The sequence below is a fragment of the Nothobranchius furzeri genome, chromosome 6 (assembly GCF_043380555.1).
Source record: "Nothobranchius furzeri strain GRZ-AD chromosome 6, NfurGRZ-RIMD1, whole genome shotgun sequence".
NCBI classification, from domain to species: Eukaryota; Metazoa; Chordata; class Actinopteri; order Cyprinodontiformes; family Nothobranchiidae; genus Nothobranchius; species Nothobranchius furzeri.
In genome coordinates, this window is record NC_091746.1 from 82,157,154 (window position 1) to 82,182,187 (window position 25,034).

Genomic DNA, 25,034 nt, shown 5'->3' on the forward strand with positions numbered 1-25,034 from the left:
TCAGAGTGATTATAAAAAGTCACCATAAGTGTGACTTTTAACCAAATTTTCAGTCACACACACACAGAACGTCCATTTCTGGGACTTAAATCTGTCAAAATCGTTATTACACATCTGGCTGTGGGGTCTTTCTAAAGAAACTGGTCATTTTCTGTGCTGGAGCATTAGACAGTTAGGGTGATGGACTCAATCGATTTGATTCTTGAACCAGAACCGTTCTAAAGATATTTCAAAGAATGCCTCCAAAACCTCAACGTGAACTTTGGAAAAACAAGAAATGAGTACAAAAGATTGAGATGTTTAACTGTGTGAGAGGATACAGAGAACCAAGGTGAACCAATAAATGTTAAAGCTGCTGCTGGTGGCTCATTAAGATCACCATGGTAACCAAAAACTTGAATCTGTCACTTTCTGACAGCAAGCTTATTGAGAGATGGGCATTAGGCCTGTTTCCAAGATCGGAACATCTGGCTAATTTTACCTGACTCACTGGGACTTTCTACTAGATGTGTCAACATTGCGTAACACCCGTGAAACGCAGTACAGCAATTAGCCGCCATTATAGTGAATGTTGCATGTCCACTGGCTGTGTAGCGTTATGTTTTGGAAACGTCCCAGACGCGCAGGGACCAGTTGGGTATGCTTCAGGTCAAATTTTTTATGTGCTACAATTCCAGAAGGTGTCAAACTTCGCAGTTCATATTGGGCCAGACAGGAAGTCAAACACTGAAGCAGTGTAAAACATAAAACTTTCAAAGTAAAAGTCACATGAAGATATCCAGTACCCCAAAAAAGTATGTCATTTCCTGTGAAACTTCGAAGCTGAGGTAAACCGAACAAAAATTAAACCAAAGATCTTTTTGGATACATGCTCCCATGTTTCTGCCTCCTTGTTATCATGTGAACTGGCGACATCACGCGTTGTGTTGCAGTTCTTCCGTGAATTCGTGACCTTCGCAGGACCAGGTGTCTGGAACATTTTCGCAGTTGTTCCGTATGTGAAATTCTCCTGGTGGGAAGGGAGCTGTAACTTCTACTCAACGCTGCTCAGCTGCAGATGGCTTTTAAAATAACTAAAATGTTCTCAAATGTCGGCAGACAGAAAGACCTTCATCATCTGCTCCCCTACCCCTAGACAACCCCCTCCTCATCCTCTGTCAGCCACGCCCCTTTTTTCATCCTTCCTCTTCCTCTTTTCCTGTTCCTGCTGCATCTCTTCTTTCAAATTTCTCTCGCTGCCTTGTTTTCCCATCCACTCTCTGCCCCCCACCCACCATCACCACCACACTCCTGCTCTCCCATTTGACATTGATAAATGGTGACTTGCTGAGATGACAGCATCATTACTCATGCTCAGTAGCGACACCACGTTGGACAGAAAAAAACAAGAGGAGGAGGAAGAATGAAGGACGGGATGAGAGGGAGATGGGGACAGATGAGGGTGGAGGAGAGAAGCTCCTGTTGGAGAATGGGATGCTGAGGTGTTTGTTAGAGATGTGAAAGAGCAGAACAGCTGTTTGGTCTCTGAAACCTGAGAATTTCCAACTCAAAGTAGCAGGATGAGGATTTTCATAAATCATTTTTTTTCAGTTGGGTAATTATAAAAAATTGTGTTGTAGGAATTGGTGCAAGTTCAGTTCTTAATGTTTCACTAATCCAATGATCCCAGCACAACCTTTCAGGTGGCAAGGACCTATTTTATTTCTAGTAACTTTTCCTCCTGTCAACAAAACATTGAAATTATTATTATTATAATAATTTATTGTGTAGTAAACGTCATACAGTTTTCCTGGTTTCATAGTCTATGCAAACATTTGGATATTAACATTTTACCTTATGCTCAATGAAAACAGAAAAGAAAGACTCAAGAGCAGAGCCTTGCGGGACACCAACCGGGCAGAATGCACCAGCACAAACATACGCTGTTTGTTTTCTAGATTTGTTTTTTATATTATCCCATGAAAATAAAGTGCATTTATTCACATTAAGACAATTTACACTATACATTTAAAAAAGACTGAATGACACTCTGCTTCCTCCTGTGGCCCACATGCTAACACACACACAACACACACACACACACACAAGCATGGAGCATGGGTCTTCACCAATCAGAGCGACAAATGATGTGTAGAAAAGAAAAAGAGATGTGTTAAAAGAATCATTCACTCTCCATCCTCAGAAAGTAATAAGGAGGAAGAAATAGAGTGAAGCGACAAAACGGAGGATGAAGTGGCGTGGAGGGATGGAGGCAAATGTGTGTGTGTGTGTGTGTGTGTGTGTGTGTGTGTGTGTGTGTGTGTGTGTGTGTGTGTGTGTGTGTGTGTGTGTGTGTGTGTGTGTGTGTGTGTGTGTGTGTGTGTGTGTGTGTGTGTGTGTGTCAGCTTGATAAATGTGGAGCAGGAGCCATTGTGGTGGTGGAGGAATCGGAGGCCACCAGATAACGGCAGAGCAAGGCCCAGGCTGTCTCTAAACACACACACACACACACACACACACACACACACACACACACACACACACACAAAGTATTTAATTAACTTGAAGTTACTTTAACGTGTTCTTTTCATTGTGTTATTTGATTGTAAATTGTGAAAAAAATGGTCATATTGACTCACCCAGCTCAAAATGCACATATTAATGTAAATACAGGCCTGTCGGATCTGGACATGAAACAAGCAGTTTCCTTGTTGACAAGCATAGAAGAGTCTGCTTTACTCACATATTTATGTTAGTCTGGCGCTCTCTAGTGGTAGAAACACAAAACATCTTTCAATTTGTTATACTGGCCTTCAGAAACACAACCAGAACTTTAAAAGTATCAAATCGTAAAGTTAATCAACATATGATGCCAGTTTATTCATCAAGCACATCTCAAAACAGCATATGAGCGGACCAAAGCGTCTCACAGGTTACAGTAATTATACAAAGCCAACAAGCCTTTACAGCAAAGAATAAAGCCTCAATAAAACAATCAGCCAATTTAAATAGTCAAACAAGTAAAACACCAATAAAACAATAAAAGGCTAAAATATTGCATAACGGAGATCCATAAATCAGTAAAACAAATAAAAACCCTAAAAGTTAGAATGTAAAATACAATCCAGTTCATGATTTAAAAGCGAGGACATTTGTGAAAAGATTCTGAGTGTGGATAACGGGCTGGGTGAATGGCTGCACGAGAAACCAGACTCGAAACTGTAAAACTCAAGAAGGAATTAAACACAGTATCGAAATTCTATTTTTCAAATAAGTTTTATGTTTGTGCTTGATTTGGGAGAAAGGCATGGTGGGTTCTACATATCTGAGATACAATGAAGTAAAAGATGCAAAAGATAGAATACGTGATTTGGGTGAAACTGGATTTTCTCTGACCTTATTCTGTGGTGCAAGTTTATAATTGTGTGGGAAAAAGTACTGTTTGTTATAAAGACTTATAACAAAGACTAAGATGATAGTCTGAGCATTTTCAAGAGTATTTCTTGATAAGTGTTGTCAATACCTGCTGATCGCTCCTTGAATGGCCTCTGTTTGGAGAAAAATAGTTTGCATCCTATAAGACTGATGAGCTAACGGCTAGTAGGAGCTCTGAAGCTCCAGTCTTTTCAAAAGTTGGTGCAAATGTGATATGATTAACGTTTACACCATTGTCAATTACACATCAAGTCATTACTGCAGCAGAAATTAAAGACTAGCTTTTAGCTCGTCAGTTCTTAAACTCTAGTCCTCCAAACACGCACTTTTCTAGAAGCTGTCTTATTGGATATGAAATTTAGAATTTTAACTCAGAAATATTTTTTGATTCTCCATTTCAAAGTTCTCTCTTTTCGTATGACCCTGAACCAGGAGTGTCCAATACTGGTCTTCAAGGGCCACAATCCAGAATGTTTTAGCTCCAACCACTGACTGTTAAAATACCGGACAAACCCCACCCATAGCTTTCTGTGAGGCATTTTAAAGCCAAATGGGCGGTTCCCACCACCGCCATCTTGGCCGTACAACTCATGTCGTGACTACCGCCAAATCTATAAATGTGGAAAGAGGTGGAGCTGAGAGTGGGGCTGTGAGGGTGGGAGCAAATGATTGACACATTCTGAACCAATATAGCTACGAGCTAACCTGAAGCTAACTCAGAGCTAGGAGCCAGCGGGATTTTTTTGGGCACTTTTATCCAGAAAAACGTAGTTGAGGGACTCAAAAGTGAAGCACACATAAACTCAAAGAGCTGGAGTGTTTCTGCGGTTCTAGATTAGCTGATCACGGGTCCACCACTGCTGAAAGGTGAGACACGGTACTGAAACTCAGTATTCACCCATCTGTAGCGGCAACCTAGCGGATATCTGGCTGCTATGGACCAGTGGAGCTCGAAAACCTCTGTTAGCCTAAGCTTGAGGCCTTCCTCGGAGCTAGCCACTAGTGCTAGTTCTGACAGCTAATAATACTTTTCAATCAAATCTTATTATTCATCCTTTAAATCATTTAATTACACCTAAACAGAATAATTGCCAAATAAATTCACATCACCCTTCAGAGTTGTCATGACTGTAAACCAGACCAATAAACCTAAAATTCTTATTTAAACCAGGCTGTAAACATGTTTATTTCTGCTGTGAAGACGTCATTTTTAAATGGGAGTTGTCTCATTTCTGATGCCCGCCCCTAGCGGATGAGGAGAGAACTGCAATTTTTGTCACTTCCGGGTGGGCTTCACAAAATTCAGACTAAAATTGCCCCTTGGTTCCAACATCTTATTCAACACCTGTTCATGATGTCATCAAGCTTTGGTAAAGCCTGTTATTCACCCTCTGATTAAACAGGTGTGCAGCAGAGACCCCCTTAAAATATTCAGAATGGGAACAGTCCAGGAACGGATAAATGACCTGCACTTGTAGGACATTCGATATTGCAGACAAAAATGCAAATAGCAGAAAAACATTTTAGAAGTAAAAACGCTATGAACGTGTGTCAAAACAGCAAATAAAACGCACCTCTAAAGTTTTAATTATTATTCACAAATATTCTTGTATTAATTTGAGCCTAGAAATAATAGCGCCTCATAATACAACACCCTTCAATGTTTATTGTTTCCTATTTGACAAGATTATAACAGGGATTTTCATTCATTTTCTTCTTTTCTTTTTCAATCAATCACTCAATCAATCAATCAAAGCTTTATTTATAAAGCGCCTTCCGCAACCCTGTCAGGAAGCCCAAAGCGCTGAACATGGTACAGTTGTAAGTAATTATACTGAATAAATAAATTTTTGTAATAAGTTTGTGAATAAATTCCTTGTTTTGTTTTTAATACATTCCCGAACATCTAACGAACGCAGAGCTGCCATTTCGGAGGCGATCGGCGCTTCCGCCAGCATGTGAGGAGGAAGTGGAGAAAACGGAGCAATCGAGCGTAAGCAGGCGAACCTGAGCTAACATCGCTCAACTCATCTGGACTATCCGGGCTAACTTTAGCTACATGTGCTGAGGTCCATCCCAACTGCAACAATGCCCACAATTACTCTACCGCCGAAGGAGAACGCTCTCTTTAAGAGGATTCTGGTGAGTAAAGGGTTGCGGAGCCACACACCGACAGCAGCCACCGACAGAAGCTGACTTTAGAGCCTCTATCGGGGCTCAGCTGACAGCGGCTCTCAGCCTCGGGTCTGTGCACAAGATGGCATCATTGAATGGGTCAGCTAGCTCGGCCTGAACGTGCGCTGTCACTGTGTGTTCGAAGCGTTTCACCGTAATTCCATCGATCATTTAGAAACATTATGTCATAGCGAGAAAACCACTATTGAAAATCCATCTAAAAGGGTCAGGATCAAAAGAGTTTGCGATAAGTTGTCGGGCAGGCCCCGGCGCTTGTCATTAACAAACAGCCTCCATGATGCTAACACGTTAGCTGACGAACAGGCGTTTGTGTAGCTACGTTAGCTCGTATTTTTACTACCTCGAACGTTTAATTTACAAATTTATTGCAACGTGTTTATTTCTTAGCTAAATATAGTTAGGCTGTGTTGCCTATGAGTTTGCTTTGTAATAAACTAAAGCTATGCTAACGCTTTTGGGCTAATTCACGTTTCTTAATCGGCTAACCAGAATGGTAGACCGTTATGATATATAATCACTCTTAAACTCGGATAACAGTTATTGTTTCTCATAGGTTAAAACGACATCCTTATAATCCGAACTGAACCAAAATCAGTCAGTTTTGTAAAATTGTAGTTTTTACAGCTAAGTTCGAGTAGTTTTAATATTTAATATCGATGTTTCAAATATTGATAATTTGGTCAGTTAAGAGTTTTTTCACGCAATTCAAATTCGCTTTTCCTGATGTTTTCCTAATTTTTTGTTTGCATAGTTTCGGAACAAAATATTTACCACTTAACCCTTAGGGACCCGTGGTGACACTGATGTCACAGCCTATTTCAAGCATCTTGCTTCTTGAGTCAAATATTCAAGTTTGAAAACTCCCAAGTGACACTTTATCCTTATGATATTGATAATTACTATGCTTCTTTAGTTTATTACAGTTTGTTTGATGTATTTATTCCAACCTGCTGTCTAATTCAAAATGGTTTAAGTTCTAAAGGGTTAAAATGAACATTATGGACAGTTAAATATGGTTTTTCTTAGTGTTTCGTAGTAGTAGTATTTCACTGTTATTTTAGTTTTACGTGACATTTAAATTGTCATCCTATCAACTTCTAAAGGAATATGTAAACATATTTGTAGACATCTGTAGTTACATAGTGGGTAGTATTTAAAATTGATGTCATGTATTCCTGTTGAACTAAACATAAATCCTGGATTCATTTTAGTTTAAAAAAAATTCTATCTTAAGTTATGTGAAATTATATTAGAAATAGTTTTATATTCTGAATACCCATGGTGTGTTTTGGTGGGGGGATCCCCCCTTTGTTTTTGGTGTCCCTCTGGTGATTAAACTTTTATCCTTGATGGCATAAGTTTTATTTATTTTTCATTCTACATGTGGATTTTTTGTGACGTCAATGTTTATGTTTCTGGCATTGCATCATGGGAGTGTGTGGCAAGAAGCGGCGTATTTTGCCTGCATTTCAATTGTTTTGCATGTTAGGAGAAAGATGTAGTGACGCAGAAGGGTCATTCTTGCTGTGTGGTTGATTGCTTGGCCCGTGGGAGGCTTGATTAAAAACAACCGCAAAATATAAAAGAGATGATTGCGGGCGACCCGGACTCAGAAGAAAGCCTGGATTCCTGCAACAACGAATAGTTTGTGAGGCTCATTTTGTTCGTGGTAAGTCCTTGTGACTACCTGTTTATTAATTAGAGAAGATGTTTTTAAAACCATTCATCTTTGTGTGTTTTTAACCCACAGTCACATTGTATTCACGTTCTGATTCAGGTGTCTCAACCTGCAATAATTATAATAATAAATAAATGGATAAACAAGGACACTGATTAATGAAGACTAACCCGGCTTTGCAGTTGCGGTGAGGATTTGTCCGTTTTCTTTGGCCATCACACACAGGTGATGTGAATCATGCTCGTCTGAGGTGACTGCTGCTATTAGCATGACCACAGCTTCCTTTTTTCAGAAGATCAGTCCAACTTTCCTTGAAACAAAATAATCGTAGGCTTCCAGATGTTTTAAAGCCTTTCATGTACATGAGTGAAGGGTCCGAGGCTTTCTGTTGAGAATAAACATCTCCCCAGCAGGTTTGAAAAAAGAAACACCAGCAAATCGGACCGTAGTTTTCCGTCATCCTAGAGCTCATACGGGCAGATTTGAAGCTTCTCTCGAAACCTCCGCCTGTCTTTGTGCTGTAACGTGTTTATATGTCGGGGATTTTGTCCGTAAACTCTCTTAAGTGTACGTTGTGTATTTATAGCAGGCCATGTTTTTGCCTCCCAGCCACTCGCTCGGGCACACAAAGATAAAAAAGATGTCAACATAACTTTTGTTTTTGTGTCTTTCTCTTTCTATTTTCATAAATGTAAAGTGACCCACCCCCCCACCCTCAAAGCTTTTTTCACAAGTCGCACACTGGATACCAGAAAAGACACGTGAATTATGCCAACCAAGCTTTAGTACTTGAAATGGGAGCTTAATAGTGAGCTTTACGTCACATGCCCTCACTGTTCCTTCTAGTTTAACACATTGTGGATATTTGAAGTTGTTGACCCAATAAACACAAACAAGTACACTGAGGTGTCTGAAATGTTGATGAAGACAGTAAACAACTTCTCAAAATGTTTTATTTTATATTTAAAATAGACAACAGAATAGTCCGTATTTACTTTTTATGTTCTATGATGACATACAGCATAAGCTAGTTATCTCCGTTTGATTAGGGGAGTTAGCTTTAGCTACCTGTAGTTACTGTCAGTTCTGATCAGTTGTGTTAGCATGTGGTTAACAATGAAGGGGAAGTGAGGAAAGGAGCGGAGTGACTGTGTCAGCAAATCTGTTTGCTTTTGCCCTGCCCATCCATCCATCCGTCCATCCATCCATCCGTCCATCCATTCATCCCTCTGCTCCATGCACGGATTCTCCCGTAGCCTCATTGGTAACTCTGTCTGCTAGATTTAGTTCAGCTATTACAGATAGGGTTCAAATCCAATCCTCCTCCCTCTAAAGCAATATGGACTCACTGTATGCTGATTGACTCCTGTCCACCCACCACTGCTTTCTATTCGTGTGTTCTCACGTCCATCGTGGTGACACTTTCCAGGAACCACTGAGGGCAGGTAGTCGTCATTAGCTGGTTCAGATGAACATTGTTGTGAACGGCAGGAGGCTCAGATGTTTATCTGAACTCTGACATTCAGTCATTCTACAGCTGACCGGGTCAACAAACTGCACCTCGGCCCAGAAAAACGTGCCCTTATCGCCACATCGGGGTGCTGTTTTTACCTAAATGGTTTTGGTCTCGGCTGAAATAAACACTAAACCACCTAAGAACAACAGAGGCTCGATTCAGACTTCAGTTCTTCTGAAGAGAGATTCACTTGGATTTTGATTACATTTCTTTTTCTTTCAGTCCGATAAAAAATGTCATTCAGACATCTATATTGATTATTAAAGATAGATTTAAAGAAACACGTTTCATCTTTACCACAAAGCTTTTCTGCCTGCATGCTTTATCAGTTTGTAGTTTTGTTGTGTAAACTAGAGGAATGATAAGTCTTTCTCTGACGGACACGTGACATGAAATTTGAAACGGTTTGCTCTCTGGCTCGAGTCGGGGGTGCATCAGGCTTTATTCTATTGCTGCTTTCTCTAAGTGGGTCTCCATTGCATTATACGAAGCTGGCATCACTCCAACCTCACAGAAATATGGAGGAGCTGGTTGTAGCTGAACCAGTTGTTATAGATAACTGCTGTGGGTTTTTATCATTGTCGTTTCAGTCCTGCAACTGTATAAAAGCAGGTTGATTGTTTGCATATGACACGGTCTACAAAACAAATTTTTTTGATGCACCAACAAGTCAAATAAAAGAAAGCACAAGCATGCATTTGTTTAGAAGATTTTACAGATAAGTGGTGGTGTTTAGTTTGTAAACAAAGATATGAGATGATTTTACTTTTAGGACGAATACCATTTGGTACAATAATATATTTTCTACAAAAAAACTTAATTTAAAGGTGTTAATCACTGAAAAACCCATTTTTTACTCATTATTTCTGATTATAATCAGTCACTGAGTTTTTCATGCAGGATGACTATTAAAATAGTCTCCTACACCTATCTCCTGCGTTAGCTTCTGATAGAAAATAGACAGTGAAACTCCTGACAGATCTACGACACGCTGTCACTTAACATTCATGGGCTCACCCATTTTGACTCACGGCGGGAAAGCTGTTATTGGTTTAGCATCTTGACTAGTAGAAGCGAACCATTTGTGTTAGCAACACCGCCACACAGCAGAACTCCTCTGGGCTTGCTATTTGTGGAGATAAAACATCAACGTTGCCGAGCAAACAGTCAGTGGTAGAGTCGTGTTGCTGTTAGCTAGCGATGCCCAAATATCAGGAAATAAGACTCCAAAACCTGCCATCTGAAGCTACTTTCTCCTCCAGCTATCTGGTACTTCTGAAACAGACGCATCTATGAGCTTTTTTACTCCCCGAGTACGAGTTACAAGGCATTCACTCACTCTAGAGACCGCTGCAAATGTGTGAACCACATCTTTAAAGCTGCAAAAACAAATTTCGAAAACGAATTGGCTTAAAAAATGATTCATAACTCTTACCGATCTAATATAGTATCGCTGTAAATATATTTTGGAGATAAAAGAAGCAAGAAATATTACTAAAATGGTTCTCTTGCATTTGTCTAAAAACATCCACCAATAACACGTTTTGGACCAAAAGCAACTATTGGACCATCCGGCCTCAGCGTGGCACGGGGCGAGTGTTCTGTATCGTGCTGCGTTCAATACCTAGCTTGTTCTGTAGATTCGCCATAACAGCTTTAAGTTTTAAAAAGTACCAGAGCTAAATAACTCAACTTGTCTGTAACATCTTCACTATTTCATAGAATATATATATTTACCTGCGAAGGACTGGCTCTCTGTTCAGGGTGCACCCCGCCTGATTGCCCATTGACCCCCCCCCCCCCCCCCCCCCCCCCGCGACCCTCCGTGGACAAAGCGGGTTCAGACAGTGGATAGATGGATATATATTTACATTTAGAAAAATAGCCCAAGTTAAGAAAAATCTGATTAAATTGGGAAATGTTTCGGACTTTAATTCACAACAGCATGAAATGAAGTTCTTCTGTGTTTATTAAGGTTGTGATGACGTCTCTCACTTTTATTTCAGTCAGAAGCTTTACTCAGAATCTGTCGCTTGCTGGTGAAGCATGCTCTGCAGCTTGGAGCCACATGCTCCAACACATCCCCCCTCTTAACGTGGGGTTGGGGTTTGGGGTCGAGTTATTTTGGTAGTGAGCATACCGGGTGAGCACAGCTGATGGTGTTAATGTTGCTAAATTTACATCAAACACAAATGCTTAAGAATAAAGTTTGTAATTATTGCTGATGACTCAATTTTATGGCCTCAGTAAAGCCAAATACTTTTTTTAGTTAGAGCATTTAAACATGAAACCAAACCTATACAGTTACGGTTGATTTATTACAGTCAGAAGTATGATTTAAGTTTTGGTGTTTGGGTTAGCGCAGAACGACTTTAGGGCAAGATTGAATTTTAGACCTTTTGTTCTTTTCACTAAAATTCAGTTTTACTAATTAAATATTTTTTAAATGTCCTCCCCTCCCAAAACAAAGCAAACAAAACTAGCTAATTCAAACTTAATCAAAGGAACAAGGGAATTTAAACCAGCAAATAGCATTTACAAAAACAAACGTACAGCAAATTAAGAGTTCATCACTGCGATCACGGATAAACCCCGAGACAAACGAACCTTTCTTCTCTAATGCAACGAGGAAAACAAAAGGTAAAAAGTGCTTTTAAGTAAATTAACAAAAATAGTTTCCCCTGCGTTACGTGGGCTGCCTGAACGTTTTTAATGTTTTGGTCAGTAGGGAGCTCAGAGTGTTTATTGTGAAGTGCCTCAAGAATCATTGAAACCAGTTTGTAAGCAACAGTTTGAAACGTTAAACTCTTTAGTGTTGCTTTTCTCTCTGCTTTAATCTCTCGCTTTACTACCAAACTCCTCCGACCACCGTGCAACGTAACTGCTGATGGGCGTCTGATCAAATGATTAGCTTGGATTAGCGTTAGCAGGACGTCTGGCTGTTGCTCATTCCTGATCTTTATGGATTAATTGTAGTTGACAAATGTGGAGCTGCACCAGTTCTGGTCTGTATAGCCAACTTCCTGTTCTTGTGCAGCTCTGACCTGCTGATTCCATTTGCAATTATTAAATTTGAACATTTTAAGACTGATTCAGGGTCGGTTGCGTCTGCATTTCTTCCACGTTTTGGTCAGTCTTTCTTCCCTCCTGCTGTGTACGTCCCTGCGTAACCCTTCGCCTCTCTGACAGTGAATTGGTTCATTTGAGAGCCGACAGTGACGTCCAAATGTGGAGTTGACTTCCCTCCCACCGCTACAGAAGCTGCTGGTGGGGCAGCGACATGCCATCTGCCAGCTTGGCTCTTCCTCTCACAAAAACTTGCCCAACAGCCACTAATCAGCTTAACAGTGGTTTGTTCAACTTGCATCCCTAAATAAAGCTTTTTCAATGCTCTTCATGTCCATAACGAGGCAGACGGCGGATGCAGAAATCTTTTTTAAAATGAAATAATCCGACACTTTTATGGTTTGTAACAGTCCGATTTTATGTCATGTGACACCCCCCCCCCCCCCCCCCGCCTTGTTGCACAAGGTTGTTTAGAAAAGTTGAAAGAGAGAAACTGAACCAGAAGAATCGGTTCATGTGCAGCCATCTTGGCTTCAGTGATAAACAAATGATCAACGTTGGCCAGAGTTTTTATTCCATATAAAAACGTCTGATCTGACTTTTTTTCCTTCTCATCCACAGAGATGTTACGAGCACAAACAATACAGAAATGGGCTCAAGTTCTGCAAACAAATCCTGTCCAACCCCAAGTTTACAGAGCATGGAGGTAAGCAGAAAACGGGTTGGATGGAAATGTGCCTGGTGTTTTTCCTGTTTACTCCTCTCTTACTGTACGGTGTTTGTGCTGCAGAGACGCTGGCGATGAAGGGTCTGACCCTGAACTGTCTGGGGAAAAAGGAGGAGGCCTACGACCTGGTGAGACGAGGCCTGCGCAACGACCTGAAGAGCCACGTCTGTATCCTCACACCTGGCGCCCGCCTCTGTTCAGATGCTTTTTTTTGCGTCACATCTTCTCATTACTTCTCTCTTCCTTCCCTTTGTCCATCACACTCAGAGGCCAGTGTGAAATCTGTGCACATTAGCAGCAGATGAGCGTTATCTCGTCTAGCATCAACACGTCTGATTGCACGGATGCTCCTTGTCACGACCGTTACGGGTGCATCGTTGAGCAGCTTTTACAGAGATGAAGTGTGATCCATCCAAATGTTTTTAAAACATTTTTGCTAAATGCTTCTATTGTTTGTTTTCTTGTAAAGCGTCTGTAAATTTGAACACGTGAACTGTTCCTTAACCGCTCATGTTCCAGGCTGGCACGTCTACGGCTTACTGCAGCGCTCCGACAAGAAGTATGACGAGGCCATCAAGTGTTACCGCAACGCTCTGAAGTGGGATAAAGACAACCTGCAGATCCTCCGAGACCTGTCCCTGCTGCAGATCCAGATGAGAGACCTGGAGGGCTACAGGGTGAGAGCTCGCCGTGGGTCGGCTCGTTCCTTTCAGGACGACACAGAACCGACATCACAGCAGGATTCATCTACCCTTTCATATAAAAAAAGTTAGTTGGTGACAGAAGGGTTGTGGTTCTGGGACTCGGCCTGGGATCCAGATTTAGTGAGAGGTGTGAAATCCCCAGTGGAAGTCTGGTGGAAAGGAATAAAAACAAAAGATGACGAAATAAAGGAAAACTCTCTGGAGCTTCATGTTTGTTTTAGCCGTGTTGTTAGTCAGCAACAATTCGTCCATAGGTTTTCCAGTCACACATGAAATTGAAAGTTTTCCTCCTGTAGGAGACCCGGTACCAGCTCCTGCAGCTGCGCCCGGCCCAGCGGGCCTCCTGGATCGGCTACGCCATCGCCTATCACCTCCTGGAAGACTACGAGATGGCAGCAAAGATCATCGAAGAGTTCAGGAAAACACAGCAGGTCACTAACTTTCACTTTTCCTCGAGAAACAAAGTAGCTGTGTGTGTCTGAGCTGCAGATGTGTTTCTGTTCAGCTACCGCTCTCTACACTCACTCCCCTGGCCTCTGGCTCGCTCCTGATAAGACCAGACGACTTCCTGTCTTTGTGTCATCAGTGACCCACGGCGAGCCGCCGTGACTCGGCTGATTTTCTAATAACAAAAAGAACTTTTCAGCATTTCCTGTTGGGTGTGAAACCGGCCCAGTGGCCCCAGAAGAGGTCTTCTTCGGTGGCCCGGTCATCAAGGCTCATGTTCTGTGTGTGTTCTGTTCAGACTTCTCCAGACAAAGTCGACTACGAGTACAGCGAGCTGCTGCTGTACCAGAACCAGGTTCTGAGAGAAGCGGGTCTCTACAAGGAGGCCCTGGAGCATCTGTCCAACTACGAGAAGCAGATCTGTGACAAGCTGGCAGTGGAGGAGACGCGTGGTGAGTTGGGACGTCCCTGATTAGTCCACATGTCCAGAAGACGACGTGTGTTCCTGTAGACACGTTCTAGGTGTTCTGTCAACTGTAATTTAACCAAATATGCACCAAGTTCAGGAGCTTATGTCTAATCTTTAACAAATGGATCCGGTTTTGGCTGCTTTTCTTTTTGATGTTTGCAGAATCTTTTCTAGTCTGACTTTTCTAACTGAAGCGGTTCTGTTGCAGGGGAGGTGCTGCTGAAGCTGGAGCGTTTGGATGAAGCAGCAGATGTCTACAAACGTCTGCAGGAGAGGAACCCAGAGAACTGGTCCTATTACTACGGCCTGGAGAAAGCTCTCAAACCAGGTACGCCGCTCCTCCGGGCGTCATGGTGGAACCAGGAACCCGCGCTGCTATGGTTGTTTAGCCCCTCCTTTCAAGGCGTCCTGCTTACGTTTTGAGTATTTTTAACATTCCAGAATGAGCCAAACGCTGCTGTTCAGATCAGGTCAGACAGGAAGTCAAACGAGATCAGTGTAAAACATCCGAAACTTTCAAAATAAGTCGAGTGAAGATGTCCCGTTGCGTAAAGGGGCATTATGGAAGTTTGACAGCCAAAACATGTACAGAAATAATAAATGTCTTCTTCAGACATTCTCCTGCAATGCCCTGGTCCTGTAGAATGAGCCCTGGCATTTTTACTGTGATTGCCTGTTTTTCTGTAAAATCACAGAAAAAGAGAGATGCTCGGGTCGAGCAGGCTGCTTCATGCGCGTTCACGCTCAGGCATCGCCCGTAGCATTTGCTATCCGTAGCTTTAGCAGCAGAGAGAGAGGCAGTGCCACTTTGTCGCTGTTCCTAACGCCTAGTGACAAAGCTAGCTACATTTCTGAGGACCCTTAGCTACTTTCTGTAGAACTTTCTTCTAGATATTTCCTGCTAATTAGCAACAAAACAGCCATTTTCACTCCGACCCGTTCTTTGGTTTGACGTTGTTTCAGCTGTCATCAAGGATATAAACGTTACAGATACTAATGTTATTGGTGTGTAGCTCACCTTGTAAGATGTCTGACTCCCATGTAGAAGACCTGGGTTTGAATCTGGGTGTGATCATAGTTTATTTAGAGATTCTTTTTTACATTAATGGTATATTTTTTTACAGTAAGACGCCCAAATTTTTATTTGAGACTCGCCGAACGGCATTGAATTCACGGATAAAAAAGATGTTGGTTCAACTTTCATTTTGGAACAATTTTTCAAGCAAGGGAAGGGAATGATCTGAGCATGCAGGAGGACTGACCCATCATAAACCTTTGTCGCTGTGCTGAAGAGAAAGGTACAGAACCAAATTATTTAATTAATTAGCTGCGCGTTCTCCTGTCCTCCGGGACACACACACACACACACCACGCACGCGTGCACACACACACACACACACACACAACTGTCTCAGCTGTTGTTTTTGTTAAGGAGTGTGCACGTACAGCATGCGCGCCTCGTGCACGAGCCTACTATTGAAGCTGCTGTTATGCTTTTGGCCAGAGGGGGCAATCGCGAGCATAAAAATTCAAAAGTCTGTAAAGTCCCTTAAACTAGTAAAAAGTAACTAGTGTAGTTTCCTGTGAGACCTCCGCGGCTGAGGTAAACAGAACAGAAGATAAACCAGACCTTTTGGAGACACGCTGCATTAATTCTTTGTTTTTATCGTTGGAACTTCCAAAATAACGTGCGGTGTTTCAATTCTCCTGTGGATGTGTGACCTCGTGGAACCAGCTGTGTAAAACGCTTTTGCCCCCGTTTCGCGTCTGAAACGCTCCCGTTTGGAAGGGAGACGCGGGTCAAACGCGTCCTGTTACGTTACACACCGCTTACACATCCAGTGGAAAGGCTGGGTTAGACTCTACCCGAGTTTTGTTTTCTGTTCCCAGGCAGCGTCGAGGAGAAACTAAAGATCTACGAGGAAACCTGGGAGAAGTTTCCCAAAGGCCTGGTTCCTCGCAGGCTCCCCCTCAACTTCCTCTCTGGTGACTTCAATAACACCAGTCGCGTGTTCTTCCCCTGTGTGGATTATGTTTGTTAAGAATGTGTTTGCTTTTGTTCAGGGGAGAAATTCAGGGAGTGCCTGGACAGGTATCTGAGGATGAACTTCAGTAAAGGCTGCCCGCCCGTCTTCACCACGCTCAAGTCACTGTACAACGACAAAGAAAAGGTGAGCGAGATGCTTTCAGCGCTGAAGAGAAGGTCTCAGATTAAAACATTTGGACCTTCAGTGAGTTTAATACTTTTCTTTCCTCAGGTGGGAATAATAGAAGAATTGGTGGTCGGATACGAGACGTCGTTAAAAGGCTGTCGGATGTTCAGCCAGAACGGTGAGAAGGTTTCAGAGTCGCTGCAACAACCAAACGTTTAGTAGCAACTTCAGTACTGAAGGAGTTTTCTGTCCTGGTTGCAGACGACGGTAAGGAGGAGCCTCCCACCACCTTACTCTGGGTTCAGTACTTCCTGGCTCAGCACTACGACGTGATCGACCAGCAGACGCTGGCGCTAGAATACATCAACACGGCCATCGAGAGCACGCCGACGCTCATCGAGCTCTTCCTCATCAAAGCCAAGATTTACAAGGTAACGTGTCACCACCCCGCATGCTGTCACGCTTGTGCGGTGTATCGGAGGAGTTTGCGTTGACCTGTTGTGTCCCGCAGCATGCTGGAAACATCAGAGAGGCGGCCCAGTGGATGGACGAGGCCCAGGCGCTCGACACCGCCGACAGATTCATCAACTCCAAGTGTGCCAAGTACATGCTGAAAGCAGGCATGATCAAAGAGGCCGAAGAAATGTGCTCCAAGTTCACACGGGTGAGAAAACGGTCGCACCCGTGTCTTCTGGCATAAACTGGTTCAATCTGGAGCTTTGGCAAAAATATGTAAACATCAACCAAAGCTCTGACTTATTTTACTGCTTAGATGTAGGCAGAAGCTTTGGGTTTTTTCATGCGTTCGTCTAAAAGTGATGAACCGCCTGTTCCATTCATCCTGAGTCAGGAAGCTGCAGTAAATAAAAGCTGAGTGTCGCTGCAGCAGCATTAGCTCTGCTCCAATGTGCTTTTGTGTTTTCCAGGAGGGAGCGTCGGCTGTGGAGAACCTGAACGAGATGCAGTGCATGTGGTTCCAGACGGAATGTGCCCTTGCCTACAAAGCTATGAACAAGTTCGGAGAAGCTCTGAAGAAGTGCCACGAGATCGAAAGGGTGAGTTGTTCTCACTGTTGCAGGCAGAGCTCAGGATGACCTGTGTGAATTTAATTATTTTCATTTTTTTGTATGAATCAGCATTTTGTGGAGATTACAGATGACCAGTTTGACTTCCACACCTACTGCATGAGGAAGATGACGCTCCGCTCCTACGTAGACCTCCTGAAGCTGGAGGACGTTCTCCGGATGCATCCCTTCTACTACAAGGCCGCCATCTCGGCCATCCAGATCTACCTGAGTCTCCATGAAAACCCTCTGACCGACGACAGCAAAGAGCTGCAGGCGGACACCGGTGAGAAGCTCACTGATGACACGGCTGTTTCCTCATTATTGGATCTCCAAATTAGAGACGTTCAGTTTGTTCCATCCGTTTTTAGCTCCGCCTCTTTCTTGTCTTCAGCAAACCTTTCAGACAAAGAACTGAAGAAGTGGAGGAACAAACAGCGAAGAGCCCAGAAGAAGGCCCAGCTGGAGGAGGAGAAGAAGAACGCCGAGAAGGAGAAGCAGCAAAAGAACATGAAGAAGAAGAAAGAGGATGACGACGAGGAAATCGGAGGGCCCAAAGAAGAGCTCATTCCTGAGAAACTGGTCAAGGTTAGAAACGGGGAGCAGGAGGCGAGCGGATCAGCCTGATCAGACGTCTGACTCGTCTTTGACTTTAACAGGTAGAAAATCCACTGGAAGAAGCCGTGAAGTTCCTGATGCCTCTCAAACAGCTGATCAAAGACAAAATAGACACACATCTACTGGCCTTTGAGATCTACTTCAGGAAAGGTCAGCTTTGGAATATTTCACCCGGTTTTCTCCCGTTTCTTTGTTCTCTCCTTCACACATCCCTGGTGTGTTTTCCTTTTAGAAAAGTACCTGTTGATGCTACAATCAGTGAAGCGGGCTCTGGCCATCGACCCGGACCACCCGTGGCTGCACCAGTGTCTAGTGCGCTTCTTCAAAGGAGGTGAGAGGGGCTTTTGTGACCTCACCATGCCCCTTGTCCCCTCTTCTTCTTATTCACATCCCGTCTGTCTTTTCACTCCTCGAACGTCTAGTCTCGGAGAGCAAGGACCTGCCAGAGGTTGTCAGGACGGTGCTGAAGCAAGAGATCACTCGGCTGTTTGGAGACAGCAATGCTAAGAGCTTCAACCAGGCCTACCTCACCAAGCACTCCAGCTCCATCCCACACCGACTGGCTGGTGAGCATCTTTAGATTCAATTCAGTTTTATTTATAAAGCGCCAAATCACGACAAGTCATCTCAAGGCACTTCACATAATAAACATTCCAATCCAGGTCAGTTCTTTAAGCCAGTCAGAAAAAAATTTCCTATATAAGGAACCCAGCAAATTGCATCAAGTCACTGACTAGTGTCAGAGTCTTTACAGCAATCCTCATACTGAGCAAGCATTTAGCGACAGTGGAGAGGAAAACTTCCTTTTAACAGCAAGAAACCTCCAGAGGATCCTGGCTCAGTATAAGCAGCCATCCTCTAGGGGTGGGCGGTATAAACGGTATACGGTAGAAATGATATTAATTTGGCCAATGGTAGCGCATGTTGATGACATCATCAAGCGGCGTCTGTTGAGGCTGAAAGCATGGAGCCTGTGGTGGAGGAGGAGGAGGTTCTCGTAAAGAAGACCGGTGCAACATCGGTCATTTGGACTTGGTTTGGCTTTAAGGAGTCGGATGTGGAGCAGAACAATATAATCTGCAAAGTATGCCGGAAAAAGTATTATCGAATAGAAGAAACACATCTAATTTGTTTTACCGCCTCAAAACGAAGCATGTTGTGGAATACGAAGAAAGCCAAAAACTGCGTCCTCAACAAACGCCCAGTCAGTCGAGCGGTAAGAAAAAAGGGGGTCTAACCAGCAGACGGATATTTTACAAGCATTTGCTAAAGGCACTCAGTACGAGAGAAATAATCAACGGTGGATTGATATTACAAACGCCATTACCACGTACCTGTGTAAGGACATGGTTTCTTACAGCGGAGAAAAGCGGCTTTCGGGACATGATTAAGACACTCGATCCACGTTACGAGGTACCGAGCCGCAAACACTTCAGCCAAACAGAGATGCCAAAACTGTACGAGAAAGTCTGCGAGCAAGTAAAGCAAGAAAATTAATACATTTTCTTAAAGTGGCATTTTATACTGTTTGAAGTGTGTTTATTCTGCTGCTGCAATGTATCTGGTGTGTGAGTATGTTTAGAAACAGTCGTTTTTGACATATATACAAAAGAAAGTCATATATCGCAATATATTCCGTTACCTCATATTTTTCAAATTATATCGCAATATAGATTTTAGGCTACATCGCCCACCCCGACCATCCACCACGACTCACTGGGGATGGAGAAGACAGAGCTCTTTGATTTTTTTAGGCTTTTCTGAATCGTGCTGCAGCTTTAACACTGTTGGTTCCTTATTCCTGCAGCGGCAAAGATGATGGTGTATCTGGACCCATCGATGGAGACGAAAGCAGCAGAACTGGTCACTGCACTGGACGAGTCGCTAAGCAACAGAACTATACAAGTAAGTCGTCTGAGCTGGTCTGGGGTCCGATCACAGATTGTTGTTGGTACGTTTTTAACTCCAGCACCTCTTTTCTGTGATAACTTCAAATAATTTTCTCAGATTTTTAAAAGAGCAACTTAACATTAGAGCAGGGATTAAAGTTTTCCGTCGTGGAGAGGGAAATCCGTCAGTTGGAATAATCAGAAAAAAGTTTCATTAAGATCTCTTCTTGCTCTCGCTTTAGTAGTGTCTCTCTCGCTCTCTAGGTGCTTTTATAACACGCCAGGCCGGCAAATCGGCATAATATTACCGCAGTGGTATGTCTATAAACACGCCATGCCGGCATGGCGTTGCGCGAATATTGCGGCATTCGTTCCGCCTCGCTTGGTAGTAATATTGCATTAATGGTCTGTGGTGTGCGCCCTGGCGCAGCAGAGGCAGATGTCATGATGACGTGGGGAGTTATTGCTGAGCTCCGGCTGGCAAATGTATTGAAAATGAAAGTAAACACAGGCAATAAGGTTTGCTTTTTGAACAAAGTCAGCTGAGATGGCAAACTGGAGCGCTGCAGCGCTCTGTTAGAGCGGAAGCTCAGATCACCAGAGGCTGCACAGGGACTGACGGGGCCAGACACCTTTAGGAGCTGCTTGTTAGAAAAAACTCAACAATCACGGTTTCAGTCGCAATAAAAAGCAAGTTATGTCCAAGATAAACGGAAGTCTGCGGCAGCGCAGAGACCGCCCCCATACCCCCTTTATGCCGCCATCACCTGATCTTTAGTAAAACTGCCACGATTGCACCACATTACCGCCACGGTCTGATCTTATGAACGACCTTTGTCCTCCCCAGGGAGCCGCGGCAAATCCCCTTTTGAAAACGCCATGGTCCTGTAAAAGCAGCTTCTCTCTCGCTCTCTCCTGTTGCTGATTGAAACGCGCACCGGTGTCGTTGAAACTCGTTTCTCCACCGTTCTGCACCGCCCTAGCTGCAAAAACATGCACGCTCCCACGGTGCACACAAACGCAAACAGCGCGCGCACCAGGCGCTGGGATTCTAACCGAGCCAGTAAAGCTCTGATATCACAATGAGAGTTAACGTGATGAGCGGAACCAGGACCCAAATTCCCGGTGGGCCGGTCTGAGGTCGGTGTTTTTCGTCTTCTGTGTTTTTTTCGGGCCGGTGTTCAGTCATGACGCTCTGCTGATCACCTGCTGATGAGGACTTCTCCTGTCAGTGGAACAGGTGAGCTGCTGAACAAGCGTTAGTTCCTAGAAACACTTTCTACGCCCAGACTAGTGACCCGTTATTTATAATTTTATAATTAATATTAAGTGAATGCACTAAACCCACAAATGATAGATGATGAGATTAAATATTATTAATCAAATTACTATCAAATGTAAAGAAGTATAACAGATAACTAATCTAACAGAAACAAATATATTAATTTTTATTTTAATATTGATTATATTTCATTTCTAAGGTTTGGATGTGTGAACATTACAGAATATTCAGGTTGATGTTAAGAACATGATATTATTAACAGGTCATGATCTAAAGCTGGTCTGAGGTCTAAAACTCTGCTCTGGGCCTAAAGCCCTGCAGATACATTTAGTTTCTGTAAACAACAACAACAAATAAATAATAGTGCAGTTCTGGTGCTGAGCAGCATGGATGCATCAGTGGATTTCACTGTAGTCTGTGTTCATAATGGATTAAGAAAGGACAGGAAAACATTGTTAACTCAAATATATCATTATACTGAACATGTATAGATACTTTATCATACATAGCTACTAGCCTGTAACTACTTTCCCCCCAAAAATGCACCAGATTGATGCGTTTGAATATAAAATGTCCAATAATTTTTCTCTGGGGGGGCATGCCCCCGACCCCCCTAGAGTACTTTAATACTTTTCTTCTTTTTTACCTCAGAGAAATCTCGACACCCACACTTTTAAACACTGTGTGTGTGAGCGGGTTATTCCAAATTTTTCTGAAAGAATACCGACCTTGAAACCAATCAAAACCCGAATAGTGGCTGCGTGTAAACAATGTGAGCCCCCCCAATAATTTTCAGTCAGATGAGAATTTTTTGCTTCAATCCCTGCTTTAGAGCCAAGTTAAAAAAATAAAGAGAAAACACAGCGAGGTAGAAGATTGTATTATATTTGTTTTCTTCTGGCAGAAGTAGCTTTGATATTTTGTGTTCAGAACTGTGATACCCATAATGTTGGTGTCTTAATATGTCTGGGTTTTATTAAAGTGGATTAAGCAAATACAACATTTAATGATTATTTGATTATAATCAGTCACTCTGGATTTTTTATGCAGGCTGAACATGAAAATAGTCTCCTACACCTATCTCCTGCATTAGCTTCTAATAGAAAATAGACGGAGAAACTCTAGGATTAGAAAAGCCTGACAGATCTACGTCACACTGTCGCCTAACATTCACGGACTCACTCATCTTGGCTTGCAACGGGGAAGGCTGTTGATTTAGCGTCCAGAAAACGGGGAACGTCTTGACTAGTAGAAGCTAATTGTTAGCATTAGCAACTACACCACACGGCAGAACTCGTCCAGGATTGTGTCATGAATAGACATAAAACATCAACATTGCAAAGTAAATGGAGTCATGCTGTTGGCCAATCAGAGGCGCGATGTCCAAGTATCAGGAAATAAGTTTTTTTCTTCAGGTTCTTTCAACCATATTCTCAGTATTGGAAGAAAAAATACAATCTTTCACATTTTTCTTCTACGCGGTCCTAACGTGCTGTCATAACTATTCTACTGTAAAGTAAAATATCTTTGTTGAATAAATCTGGTTTTAAGTTTTTGTCCCTCTCCTCTTGGAAATAGATCTGCACAGAGATCCTGGAGTGTCTTCGGAGCGGTGTCCTCGGCGACTGTAAGGAGCAAGCGGAGTCGTACCGCGCCGAGTGTCACAAGCTTTACCCTTACACGTTAGCTTTCATGCCCCCTGGATACGAGGAGAACACCAAGATAGCTAATGGAGATGTTTCCACGGAGACGGAGGAGCTAGCCAATGAGATGTGAGCGTGACAGATCAACAACAGATGAGAAAAGGAATTGGGCCGAGCGCAGAGCCTTGTGGTATGCCTGGCAGCCATTTTTTAAGAGCCTGACACAGGAAGCCAACACGGGTGTTTCGTCCTCGGTCTTGGCTTAATCGGTTCTGACCCGGCATGGCTTGGCTCTCTCCCACTTTGGTGAAATTCAGGACTGTGTGTGTGTTGAGTGTGTGTGTATGTATTTGTTGGTATTCGGGGGGGAAAGAGGAAGATGACAGGACAAACGTTTGACCCTTTTTAACAGTCTGCAACCAAGTTGAACATGAAATACACAGTGATTGTGAAACAGACGGGTGAAGCTGAGGCAGCCATTCTGCTGATTTCAACATAAAGGTGATCAATAACGCTGACGAGTTTGACTCCAACACAAATAGTACACACTGTGTTCCCGTATTTTAAAAGGAAATCTATCTTAAATGGAAACAGCCTCGGCTTCCACTTGGTGACGCAGGTCTGAACAGATCTGATCTGTAGGAAGCTGAGCAGGACGAGTCACTGAGGACATCCAGCTGTAAAACTCGCTGCAGTATCTGGACGGTGCGAGGACGGCCCGATACGAACCGGACCCAGAGTCTCCATCCATGTGAACCGCTATCGATCAGAACGCGCTTCCCTGTTGATTCCGGGTCCAACTTAGGAATCCCGTCTGTTCTTACGGAGCTTCTTGTAGCACAATAAAAACTGTAAGGCTGGTGTTGTGCTCCGTTTCCACTACACTGCTACTCTCACCTTTTTTATCACAGTTTTGACAGTGATGGGTTAACCTAAGCAATACATGTTCACCCCCTCCGTCCACCAAGGGTCCGTGTAACTTCTGGAAAGTCTGCTTTTGATCCAGTGGTTAGACTGACCCTCCAGACGGAGGCTCCTGTGTACAAATCCAGTTAAACGGTCTTATCTGCATGTTAACACTCTTGTCAAGTGAATGCGGCTTCTGTAAAAAGTCCGTAAGCAGCGTAAGGAATCGGACGAGAAAACGACGCAAAGCTTTTTTACTTGTGTTTCACTCGTTTTCGGTTATCTCTTTTCTTTCCCTTTTTCCTCTGATTTGGGTTCTGATGTGAAAGATGAAATCTGAGATGGTGATGTATGATATCTCTAGATTTTTGTATTAAAATCAAAAGGAAAACTTTAATTTTGGTGTATTTTGTGGCGTGTTAAGGATCTTGCTGCTGAGGTGAGTTGAAGGTTTCAGTTAGACGACAAAAACTAAATATAATCCAAAAAGAAGAAACAAGATGGGTCCATTATCAATCAGTGTTTAGTCAGCTGTCAAACTGGGAAAAGGGCCAAAAAATGAAAATGTTCATAATCAGGGAAGATTCAAACTGAACAGGAAACCGAAGAGTAAATAACAATATGCTAATTTAGCATGATTCTAGCCTAATTTCCACCTGCTTTGGAACCAGAGGATGTCTTGTCCATACAGGAGAATGGAGACATTTTGTCTCATGGACTCAAAACATCTCAGATTTATTGCAGGGGTAGACGCCACCTTTCCCAATGACTGGTACCCAGCATGTTTTAGATGTTTTCCTGCTCCAGCAGTATGTTCAGCTGCTTATGGAGCTCTGTAGAAGCCTGTTGATCACCTGCTCATTAAAATCAGAATTGTTGAAGCAGGGAAATAACTAAAACATGACGGATACCATTCCTCGGGAAAGGAGCTGACCATCACCGATCTACGGAGTCCATTTGGAAGGCACCACCTACCTTAGCTCCGCAGTGTCCAACCGTGGTCCTTCAGGGCCACCATACTTGCTGTTTTAGGGACGTTTCAGCTCTGACACCTGAATTAATCAGTAGGTGACTTAACTGTCTTCTGCTGAGCTTGAATCAACTACTGAACCATTTAGGGACATGCTGGATGGGGTTCGCCCTCCAGGGCCAGGGTTGGCCACATGTCAAATGGGCCATTCCCATCTATACCTGGCCGGCCCGGATAGCATAGCTTGCTTGGTGGCCTGCCTTTTTTCAGGGTGCAACGAGACTGTTATTCA

At 43.1% G+C, this 25,034-nt stretch overlaps 1 protein-coding gene across 1 annotated transcript; it reads left to right on the forward strand.

Moving 5' to 3' along the window:
- Nucleotides 1–5,370: 5,370 nt before the first annotated feature.
- naa15b (N-alpha-acetyltransferase 15, NatA auxiliary subunit b) lies at nt 5,371–23,595 on the forward strand. The gene is made up of 20 exons (XM_070552612.1): nt 5,371–5,556; nt 12,492–12,576; nt 12,661–12,765; nt 13,117–13,274; nt 13,598–13,732; nt 14,047–14,200; nt 14,426–14,545; nt 16,108–16,203; nt 16,282–16,388; nt 16,476–16,548; nt 16,632–16,801; nt 16,882–17,034; nt 17,297–17,425; nt 17,507–17,720; nt 17,829–18,022; nt 18,094–18,202; nt 18,285–18,383; nt 18,475–18,618; nt 19,860–19,957; nt 22,802–23,595. Exons 1-20 carry the CDS (start codon nt 5,503–5,505, stop codon nt 22,997–22,999), a joined length of 2,595 nt encoding a protein of 864 aa, XP_070408713.1. The 5' UTR covers nt 5,371–5,502; the 3' UTR covers nt 23,000–23,595.
- The last annotated feature ends 1,439 nt before the right edge of the window (nt 23,596–25,034 follow it).

What these genes read in the sequence shown, in the direction of transcription:
- naa15b (XM_070552612.1), top strand. Translation starts at nt 5,503, where the DNA reads ATGCCCACAATTACTCTACCGCCGAAGGAGAACGCTCTCTTTAAGAGG. An exon ending in CTCTCTTTAAGAGGATTCTG is followed by an intron (nt 5,557 to 12,491) that starts GTGAGTAAAGGG and finishes TCTCATCCACAG; the next exon opens with AGATGTTACGAGCACAAACA. An exon ending in TGTACAACGACAAAGAAAAG is followed by an intron (nt 16,389 to 16,475) that starts GTGAGCGAGATG and finishes TTCTTTCCTCAG; the next exon opens with GTGGGAATAATAGAAGAATT.